At 45.2% G+C, this 11,717-nt stretch overlaps 1 protein-coding gene across 2 annotated transcripts; it reads right to left on the bottom strand.

The window, feature by feature from the left end:
* Positions 1-1,775: 1,775 nt before the first annotated feature.
* Positions 1,776-5,726, bottom strand: LOC117815297. Of its 2 annotated transcripts, none has more exons than XM_034686929.1 (2): positions 2,744-5,726; positions 1,776-2,668 (listed from the first exon to the last, which is right to left on the bottom strand). In XM_034686929.1, exons 1-2 carry the CDS (start codon positions 4,941-4,943, stop codon positions 1,926-1,928), a joined length of 2,943 nt encoding a protein of 980 aa, XP_034542820.1. In that variant the 5' UTR covers positions 4,944-5,726; the 3' UTR covers positions 1,776-1,925. The 2 variants fall into 2 exon arrangements, with proteins under 2 accessions (XP_034542820.1, XP_034542821.1); XM_034686930.1 differs by having other exon boundaries at positions 1,776-2,084; positions 2,490-5,726.
* Positions 5,727-11,717: the final 5,991 nt, after the last annotated feature.

Here is an 11,717-nt window from a genome sequence, read left to right on the forward strand (position 1 = left end):
AAAGCAAGTACTTCAGTACTTTAACCCAAGTAATAATCTGACTGAACAACTTTCACTTGTATTGGAGTAATATTTTACCTGGAGTATCTATACTTTGACTTAAGTAATAAAGCTGTCTACTTTGTCCACCACTGGGCACCAATATGTAAAAAGTTGGGATTATTGGAGAACCGCCTGTGGCAGCATTTTAAGTCCATTTTGTGTACTCTACAGCTTTCTGTCTGCCCCTGGTATTCTGAGGTCATAAGACAGTAGAGGGTTGCCAAAGGTTGCCACTTGTAGCCTGCTCTGCCTGGAATAGACTTATCTTTCTGATGCTACAGTATTTGCAGCTAAATACTTGGCATGAGATACTGTTTTGGTGTGGATCAACACAAAGAGAAAAGTCTTACAGATAGAACAAGGTACACCTAAAGTAATACTTATAAACCTCTTGCCACATCAGTTAAGTACTCAAAGAAAAGGAGAACATTACTTACGATGACTATCCAGAAAGACTGACGTTGTTTGATTAAAGTAGATTGATTAGGTCATGAAAACCATAAACTTCAGTATGCTTAAAACCAGAAGTGATTATTTTGTCCTTCAGGATGAAAGAAACTTCACAGCCACATTTCAAGATTCTGGCAAATTAATTCTGTTGAAATGAAGTACTGTGATGTTATCAGTTATCAGGCCCCTCTCCTTTGGAATCATCTACCAGTCAGGGTCTGGGAGGCAGACACCCTCTCCACTTTAAGAGTAGGCTTAAAACTTTCCTTTTTGATAAAGCTTATGTAACCAAGCTAGGGCTGGAAAGGGATTTCTGGGATTAGAAGATAAAATACCAACAACGCCACCTTGGGACTTTCACCCAAAGAGTTTTAACAATATACTTATTTTTTAGTTACCGACCCTTTAACAGAGGGTTTCCCCTTTAACAATACGCAGGTGAGTTCACAAATGAATACAAAGGCATGGTTTAGGAAAATATATACACGATCTTTATTTAACTGGCAGAAAAATAGTTTTAAAACACAATTATTATCATTACTTCAACATGAATCACATACTAGAAATCAGTGTTGGGACACCGCTAACTGCAGCCAGGTTATAAGTATCGGGCTTATGAACACGGCACACTCACTACAATAACACACATCTAGTTGATAAATTAGACGATGCAAAGAACAAGAAAAAGCCTGACACAATAAACTGTAGCTACAGCCACGGCTGCTTACACAGCCTGGACGGGGACACTTTAACACTGTTACTGAGTAGAGTCTTTAAATCACATTGTTACTGAGCAGAGTCTTTAAATCACACTGTTACTGAGTAGAGTCTTTAACTCACACTGTTACTGAGCAGAGTCTTTAACTCACACTGTTACTGAGCAGAGCCTGTAACTCAAGGCAAAAAGAACAAAACAAAGACAAGCTAAATAGAAAGGCAAAAAGAGACAAAAGACACCAAAAAGACAAGGCAAAAGTGGCAATCTGCAACAAAATACATGAACGTTAACCACTTACAACAAAACGGCACATTAAGATAAACAAAACCCAGTTGAGGTTTACCTCGGCCGTCCGCGACCCTATCACGTCACTACCCGCGCTCGTACCGCGTACTATATGCGCTGGCGGCACACAACGATCCACGATCCACCAACACGAAAGGAACACCGTCCTGGAATAAGAGTGAAAGTTACTCACATGTACGAACATTGAAAACACTTAACACACGCGACTCGTACCTGCTCTCAACCCGGAGCTCTGCAGAGACTGAAGGGAGCTCCGTCACTCAATTTTATCCCCGCAAAACAACCAGGTAACCGCAGGTGATTGGTTCCCACCCAGCTGTGGGGCATGAGCGCTAATCAGCCGGTTACATCTACCCCCCCCCAATTTTTATCAGCGGCCCGCTGATAAACACTAACATTAACACTAATATTAAGACCAAGGACGAAAGATACCTGCACCTAGACTGCCAGAACCCAATACCTGAGAGGTTGTAGCCCTACTTGCCTCCCCCTGCACTGGTCGTGGGAGACGATGCACATTTGTGTGATGCCCTGCCGTTTTCCTTACAGACTTGCGTGGGACAGCTGCGCTGGTGCTAGGGCCTCCATGGAGCGGTGTGAGAGGGGAGGAACTGGCAACTGCTGCAGGCGGTTGATTTACTGGCGCACTCCGATAAGGTGTTGGACGAGCTGGAGTGGGCCGATGGTCCTCTGGTGCCGTCAATACCACCCATAACCCAGTCTCCACCATCTCCTCCTCTTCATCACCTTCTGAAGGCGATGCCACTTCGGGTGCGTGCAGCGGCCTGACCTGAATTTGTCCAGGGGACTGGGGCAGGGCAGGTTTCAACATTGTCCGGTGCACTTGCCTCACACGAGTTAGATCGTAGACTGGGGCTACGGAATAGACCACTCCGCCTGGTTCAGGTGGTCTCACCACCTCGAAGACAGTTGATCCCCACTTATCCTGGATCTTGTTACGGCCACGTGCTGCATGGTCCCGCAGGTACACACACTGACCTGCTTTCAACGGTTCCTCCAGCACCCCCCGATCATGTCGCTCCTTTCGCCGCCTTGCCGCAGCCTCCATTTGGTCCCGGGCAGAGTCAAAAGCAACATCCAGCCGCCAGCGATGCTCTGCCACCCAGTCACACACTCTCCCCTCAGTCGGTTCTGGAAGGTGACCCAACAAAAAGTCTACAGGTAAGTGCGGTTCCTGGCCAAACATGAGGAAGTGTGGGGACTCACCTGTCGACTGATGAGCGGTGGAGTTATAATTAAAAACAAGCTGGGGGAGATGCTCAGGCCAGTGGCTCTTCTGGTCAAGAGGCAGAGTGCGTAGCAGGTTATGCAGAGTCCGATTAAACCGTTCGCACTGACCGTTACCCTGGGGGTGATAGGGTGTGGTGCGTGTCTTCTTCACTCCATACAGCTCACACAACTGTCGAACCACTGCACTCTCAAAACTTCTCCCTTGATCAGAGTGAATGCGGGCTGGGACTCCATAGCGATAAAACCACTCTTTCACCAGCACTTCTGCCACCGTAGCTGCTCTCTGGTCCCGGGTGGGAATGGCCTGAGTGAACTTTGAAAAGACATCTGTCATCACCAGCACAAGCTCCTTTCCGTCCCGGGAAGGCTCCAACAAGGTGAAGTCTATAGCAAGCACTTGATTCGGTTTAGCTGCTAAGAGATGACCCATGGGCACTCGAACTCTTGGCTGTGTACATTTGGCCAGGACACACCGCTCACAACGCTGACACCACTCCTTTATCTCGAGGTCCATTTTTGGCCAGTAGCACCTCTGCCTCACCAACTCAGTAGTTCGCTCGATTCCTTGGTGCCCGTGATTCTGGTGAAGCTGCGTCAACACTTCCTCCTTGAGACCCTCTGGAAGCAGGAGTTGGTAGACCTCCTCCCCGCCATCTGGGCGAAACAGCCGACGATACAGCAGGCCATCAGTCTGCACAATCCGGTCCCACTGCCGGACCAACCCACGCACCTGGGGACTCAGCTCCTGTCGTTCAGCCTGACTTGGCTCCCTCTGCTGGCGCCAGAAGTGAAGAAAGGCTCCAATGGCTGGATCCGCCTGCTGGAGTGCCTGTAGGTCCGCTGGGGTGCGGGAGGGAAAGGCCGTTACCTCTGCCTGCACTGCAATTTGCCGCTTACCCCTTCTCGCTGTCCTCTGCAGGGCATCAGGTACGGCCGTTCCGGGGAGAACTTTCTGGAGCTTGTTTGGGGCATCGACCCTTGTCTGCCTCGAGAAGGCTTCAGGATTCTTTTTGACACGGGCTGGGCGATCACAGTATCTGAATGAAGACAACCCAGAAGACCCAACCTGTACCGAACAGGTAGTAGCAACCACCTCATTAGCACCTCCTGGTACCTGAACTGACCCCTTTTTCCTAACCCTTGCCAATTCTGCCTGGGAAGTAGCGGCTACGGTGCGAGGAGCACATGAAGAGTTACTTGGGCAATGTGGGACACGCTCATTCTCACATTCACGGGCGTAGTGTCCTGTCTGGTGACACCGTCTGCACACAACGCTACTGGGCCGACTAGGTCTGGGGACGAGGGGCGCCGCCTGCATCGCTTTGATGGCCTCAGTGAGCTGACCAAGCTGCTCCTGTTGCCTATATACCAACGCGGTCAAAGCTGCGAGCTGTTCCGAATTGGAACTGCTAAGTGGGCACTCCACATTACGCTGGACACAAGAGCTCTGCACAGCACATAAAGGGGAAATAGAACGGTGTTTACTGTTAGCTGGGCTACCCTCTCGTTCCCATCTGATAGCCTCAGCACGTACATCAACTAAGGACAGTGTGGGATCACTACGAACAGACTTCTTCAATTCCCTACGAAGATCAAAGTCATTAACCTTCTCTACAAACTGATCACGCAGCAATATAAAAGAGTTAGTCATTCTGTTAGGGGCACTAGCAACAACTTTCTCCATCAAGAAACACAAAGCATGAGAAAATTCTTGCAGAGACTCTCCCTCTAACTGTCTCCTAGAAAAGAAGTCTTCCTGTAGAGACACATAGGACTTTGGGCACCCATAGAGCTCCTCTAAAATGGCTAGAACGCGTTCTGGGTCATCACGGTCTAAACGTGGCCTGTACTTTATTTCATCCCTGGCTTCGCCCTCTAAATGATCAAAAATAAAGCATGCCTGGTCATTGGGACCCAAATGTCTAGCCCTCATGCTAGCTCGTACCTCCTCCACCCATTCATCTACCCCAATACCATGAGTACCCCTAAACATGGGGCACTTCCTTTCTTGTGGAAGGTAGATGATGCGTTCGGGGGCAGCAGTGTTCATCATTGTCCTGGGGGCACTCGGACCCGCTTGTGCTTCGGCCTGATGCCCAGCCTCTTCCTGTAGCCGCTCCTTGTCTGCCCGTAGCTGTCGCACTTGCTCCCTGAGGTCCTGCAGCTCGTCCTCCATGGTGGTGGGACACTACAGCAGCAGCCACTCGTGTCGTCGGTCAGTGGTCTGCACCCAGGACAAACAGCAGATCCCACGCTGCGCCAACAGTTGCCTTGTCTTTTTAAATAAATGGAAAGAGGAAGAGAGAAAGAAAAAAAAAATGCTAACAGTCTGCTCACTGCTCACTACACCACAGTCTGCTCACTACACAACAGTACAATAAAAATATCGCCAATTAGCATTAAAGCAACAAATTTCTAAAACCAACACATGCCTTTGATTGTTTAAATCCTGCCGACAACGCCAGAAAAGTGTAACCAAGCTAGGGCTGGAAAGGGATTTCTGGGATTAGAAGATAAAATACCAACAACGCCACCTTGGGACTTTCACCCAAAGAGTTTTAACAATATACTTATTTTTTAGTTACCGACCCTTTAACAGAGGGTTTCCCCTTTAACAATACGCAGGTGAGTTCACAAATGAATACAAAGGCATGGTTTAGGAAAATATATACACGATCTTTATTTAACTGGCAGAAAAATAGTTTTAAAACACAATTATTATCATTACTTCAACATGAATCACATACTAGAAATCAGTGTTGGGACACCGCTAACTGCAGCCAGGTTATAAGTATCGGGCTTATGAACACGGCACACTCACTACAATAACACACATCTAGTTGATAAATTAGACGATGCAAAGAACAAGAAAAAGCCTGACACAATAAACTGTAGCTACAGCCACGGCTGCTTACACAGCCTGGACGGGGACACTTTAACACTGTTACTGAGTAGAGTCTTTAAATCACATTGTTACTGAGCAGAGTCTTTAAATCACACTGTTACTGAGTAGAGTCTTTAACTCACACTGTTACTGAGCAGAGTCTTTAACTCACACTGTTACTGAGCAGAGCCTGTAACTCAAGGCAAAAAGAACAAAACAAAGACAAGCTAAATAGAAAGGCAAAAAGAGACAAAAGACACCAAAAAGACAAGGCAAAAGTGGCAATCTGCAACAAAATACATGAACGTTAACCACTTACAACAAAACGGCACATTAAGATAAACAAAACCCAGTTGAGGTTTACCTCGGCCGTCCGCGACCCTATCACGTCACTACCCGCGCTCGTACCGCGTACTATATGCGCTGGCGGCACACAACGATCCACGATCCACCAACACGAAAGGAACACCGTCCTGGAATAAGAGTGAAAGTTACTCACATGTACGAACATTGAAAACACTTAACACACGCGACTCGTACCTGCTCTCAACCCGGAGCTCTGCAGAGACTGAAGGGAGCTCCGTCACTCAATTTTATCCCCGCAAAACAACCAGGTAACCGCAGGTGATTGGTTCCCACCCAGCTGTGGGGCATGAGCGCTAATCAGCCGGTTACACTTAGTTAGAGCTGGATCATGCTTGGACCAGCTTTTGTTATGCTGCTATAGGCCTAGACTGCCGGGGGAACTGGCACACTGACACACTGGGATCCTAGCTCACCCCCTTCCCCCCATCACTTACTTTAACTCTGCCTGTCCCATTGAAAGTTACTAACCATAGACCTTTCTGGAGTCCCTGAGCTCCATTGTCTCATAGATTCCTCTGAGCTGCCGTAGACGTCCTCTTGCTGTGGACGATCTGGACTCAAGGTCTCTGTTCGTAATTTGACATAGTGTGGTCTAGACCTCCTATGTTTGTAAAAGCATCCTGAGATAACGTTTGTTGTGATTTGGCGCTATACAAATAAAGATTGACTGATTGATTGATTGATTGATGTGAGGAGGCCACCTTCTGATGTTGGCTTGTTGTTACTTTGATGGAAGCAAGACACAATTTAAATAATAACTCACTCATGTGCACATATGTTGGAATGATACCTGAAATGTGCGTCTCTTTCAGCACATCAGTTAATTTGCCGAGAAGTGAAAAACAGGCTTATGTTTTTTGTTTCTACATTAATCTTCAGCCGGCAACTCTGGCTTACATTACCACCAGACTTTTCTCGTTTTCTGTTGGTATTATTCTCTCAATTGACTTCTTATTCTCCCTGTGTGCTCTGAAGAAGTCTGTATCACTCTTCTGTGGATGGGCTGAAACCAGGGCCGACATGCTTCACTGGGAAATGTTGTAAAAGGTATATGAAATCAGCTTCCTTTATTGAATGAAAGCCGGAGAAAGCAGGAGAAAACCCGTGAGAGAAAATGTCTGAATGAGGTGGTAAGCAAAGAGGCTGCCACTGCAGCAAAGGATGGAATAATTATATGGTAGCAAAAAGGAGTGAAAAGGCCTTTTTGTTATTTTTCCAAGAAGACACACATATTACAAGAAGCTTATTGTCATGCTTCTGTATATTTCCAAAGAACTCAAGTAATTTAGAACCAAAGTAAAATATGCTGTCTTTTGTGGAAGTGCAGTATGAAATTTATGTTGACATGTTGCATAGCTGTTGTTACATTATTGTATGGACTTGTCTGCTGTTAGTCTCCATCTCTTTTCAGTGCGTACCTCCCGTATCATTTTATGTAACTCCATTGTTGGTGAAATCATAATGATCTTCTCTCTGCTGTCTGTCTCAGACTATGGAGTTCAGTGTTTTTCTATATTAGGCTTCAACAGCTCTGTTGAAATTTCAGGGGCCCAGGTGGCCGCACTGAATCCCTGCTGGATTATGTCTCTGTGAGAGAAAAATAAGAGGACAGAGCTGTATTATCTAGCATCGCAGCAATTTAATTCATCTCTCAGAGAGACGACCAAAACAAATATCTGAGACATAGTGGCAGCTTCCAGGGGAGATGATAGTGGGTATCTTTATATAATACCCATAACAGTGTCACAGTCACTGATCTGAGAGCTAAATTAACCAGTGACCAAAAAGCAAAACAAAAGGGATACTTAATGAATTTAATATAGAAGCTTTTTGTGGGCATGGCAATAAACCACCAATAAATGGATTTTGTTTAAAGCTGGGGTTGGTAGTCAGATGTAGATACACTTTTTCTTATACTGTCTTATACTGGCTTTATGTTCTGAAGGCAATCAATACATAATGTGTTCTTAAAAAAGAGCGAAAAAAAGCCAGAGTAAACCTGGGAAAACACCAACCAATCCCTGTTTTTTGGGTCCAAAATCATGAAACCAATCAAATCCCGTCCTGTCGTTCTGCCCGCCTCCTGCGCGTACATTTCCCTAGCGTGCAATCCGAGTCCCGTCCCCTGCCTCTGCTTCCCCTGCCTCTATTTACTGCCCCTGTCGCTGGACCTCGGGCCTGTCCCCTCTGACCCGATGAGGTGCTTTGCTCAGGACTGTAGTCCGGATCAGAGTCTAAAAAGCTCTCACCACAGGGGCTCTGACAAGCAAAAGAATGAATGACATTTAGTAAGTCCTACAGAAAATTTACATTGTAGGGGTGACGAGCCGATTCGTGAACACGTTGAGCTTTACTAACAGGTCACTGTCGGCTGTGACCATGCCAACCAACAAAGCAACAATCAATGTTTGAATGAATGAAGAACTTCTCTTGTCTCTCCTCTCTCCCACTCGCACACTCTGAGTCTACACCTCTCCTGATGCCTTCACTAACTGTCAACACTGTAGGAATTAAGAACATCTACACTGAACACGTTTAACAAACAGTAGAGCTGTTACAGTTTTATAGGTGTGAGAACTTTTCTCCTGATATCGTGTCACCGGTACAACTGGATAATACTAGCATGACAGTTGTGAGTACTAACAGCAGCCATGTTTGTTTGTGTTTTTAACTTTCACAATGATAATGTTTTGGTGAGGGCTGGTCATATGGTCGCGAATCAGCTGGCTTGTGCATGTGAGCGGGGGCGTCGTTTTGGAGGAGCTCCGAGGGGAGGGGGGGAGGGGTTAGACAGAGTCCTGAGGAAATGCTACATTCAAATTCATGCTAGTTTTCCATGACTACCAACCCTAGCTTTAACTAAGTTATTTTTTCTCTTTGATAATGAATGAAAAAGTGAAACAGACCCATAAATGTTATTGTTGTCAGCTCTGCACTTTCCCTTGGATCTATAATATTTTCTTTTATGTTAGTGTCTTTCAGCTTATTGTTTTTGTTTCATTGGCCTTTTACTGTATGTGCTGTTTTAAACCACACTATTTCTGTTCCTCTGATACAAAATCAACCTTGTATCTAACGGAAGCAGGCATCTGCTTGAAGCTAAAAAAAAACAAAAAACAACAGCTCTCAAAGCTGCTCTACAGCTCTTGTGCAGCACCAAACAGCTATGTACTTGCTTTTAACTGTGCCTACACCTGTGCATGATGGCTGCAGTGCATTCCCTGTGTATGATTTGCACGTTGGCTTTGTGTGTCCGAAAAGGTTAATGCAACACGTACGCTCAATGCAAAATGCATACAAGTAGTAGGGGGAAGTGTTGAGGAAGAGGGGACATGCCTGTCAAAATATCTAGGAAGAAAGACGTTCAGATTTAGTAGTTGACGTGGAAACCTCCAAAACTGAATGGAAACAAGTCTGTGACTGTTACGACCGAGCACAGAGGCAAATGTTGGAAAACTGATGATGCCGACGGTGTGTTCTGTCCACCATCAGTCATCAGTCGTCTGAGCTGGCTAAAGAATGTTTGACTCACCAGGACACTGACACCCAGTATGAACACAACAGTATCCTCCATAAGTTCTTACATGACTCATGTTTCCTTCCTGAAAACTTGGTAGTTGCATACGGCCTGAGTGCTCCGGCGTGCTCTCTCGAGGTATCCTCCAGTAAGACGCTTAGAGCATAGTCAAGTATGAGTATTATAACGTTTGTGGCACAGCTGGATGTGTGCACGAATGCAAGGTTAAACAGCAAGTGTATCTCCTAAGAGTCCGGTATTCCTCTCAGACGTTCATGAAAACAAAACACAGCTCAACAACAGGAGTTTGTAAACTTTACCAATAAAGGTAAAGTGGATCCCTTTACATTTTTATTGAGAACAAGAATACTAGATGGCTGCAAATATGATAAGGAAAATAATTTAAGTTTGAAATCAAGAGGCTGGAGAAAGAGGCATGAAGAGGAGAAGTTCTTAAATAATGACCTACTAGATTTTCCATTGCTTTAGATGACAGACCACGGTCTCCTTAGTTGAGTACCCTTGCACAGATGACTCTGGTGTATACACTTCAGTTTATTCAGTTGTATAAACTACAACTGGTTCAAAATACAGCCGCCCGCATCATCACACGCACCGCCTCTGTCCACCATATCACACCCATCCTGCAACAGCTCCTCCATACTGCCACACCCGTCCGCACCCTCAGATCCTCCTCCTCCATCCACCTTACTGTCCCCCCTGCTCGCCTTGTTACCATGGGGAGCAGAGCCTTCAGCCACTCTGCTCCCCAGCTCTGAAACTCTCTCCCACCTGACCTCCATAACCCTGACTCACTCCCACATTTTAAATCCAAACTCAAAACTCATCTGTTTAGACTGGCTTACTCCATCTGACCACAACTCCACAGTTCATTCACTTAAAACTTTTAAAATTGTATTTTATTACTGTTTCTTATTTAAACTCTGTTTGTTTTAATGTTGTAAGGTGACCTTGAGTGTCAAGAAAGGCACCTATAAATAAAATGCATTATTATTATTATTATTATTATTATTATTATTATTATTATTATTATTATTAATATTATTATTATTATTATTATTATTATTATTATTATTATTATTATTATAGCTGGAGACTGTGTTCCCATGTAGTACATAGCATTTAAGTAAACTTTGCATTAAAAATGTGTCATCCCCAGTTACTGAATGCCACCAGAACCCTGTCCAGTCCGTCTCCGATCCGCTGCAGTCCAGCTCTGTGCTCTCTCGTCCGCCACCACACACCAGTTGCGTTTTCGTAACGCAGCACAGAGCAGGACCACTGGAGTCATGTGACCGAGGTTTTCCAGCAGCAAACACTTCATCAAGGATTATCCTGCTCCTCTCCCCATCCATGTTGTCTTTCCTCCTCTGAAAACCTCTGACTTGATAATTCCAGGCCTGGCTCCGCTCAAAATTACATTTTGTTGTCATAGTTAAAGGCACTATGAGGAGTTTTTCACCAGCTGAGAAACAGACTGAAACCAACACTGATGCCTCTTTATGACCTTTAAAAGCAAACGAAAGCACAAACAACAACACTGATACCTTCTCTGTTGTCATTTTTAATGCCTTGAATAACTCAGAGGGGGTAGGTGTCAGACCACATGATTGACATTTGTCTTTAAAAACATAATTTTTTGGCTGTTTTCATGGCAAATAATCACATTGAGTGATACATCTGGCTGTTAAAAGACAGCAAGGTGAGGTTTTTGTTGAAAACACTACGTTTGCAGGTACAGAACAAGAGATATGAGGTATCACTTTGTCCATAATGGGGCGCCAAAATTGATATAAATCAAATGTTCCTCACAGCAGCTTTAAGTTAAAAACGATCTAACTATAACAGAGTGTTTTATTCTGAAAATTAACCGGATGTTATCATTTTGTTTTGGTGCTTGACTTCCTGTCCCACTCCATCTGCTCTGTGCTGATTGATGCGCCGGCCTCCTGCAAAAATAGAAGTCTTGCGTATCTGATCCATTGCGTTCTGACCTGCTGGATCAGAGACGCAGCCGGAACGCAACGGAGCAGATCCAGTGGGGGTTAACAAATTGACTAGAATAGAAACCTATCAGATCCGGTGCTGTGACGGATCAGGGATGGACCGGACACCGATCTGGTGGAATTTGCCGTCAGTATTCTTTGGAATTACATCTTTTA

Source organism: Notolabrus celidotus, chromosome 7, assembly GCF_009762535.1.
Source record: "Notolabrus celidotus isolate fNotCel1 chromosome 7, fNotCel1.pri, whole genome shotgun sequence".
NCBI classification, from domain to species: Eukaryota; Metazoa; Chordata; class Actinopteri; order Labriformes; family Labridae; genus Notolabrus; species Notolabrus celidotus.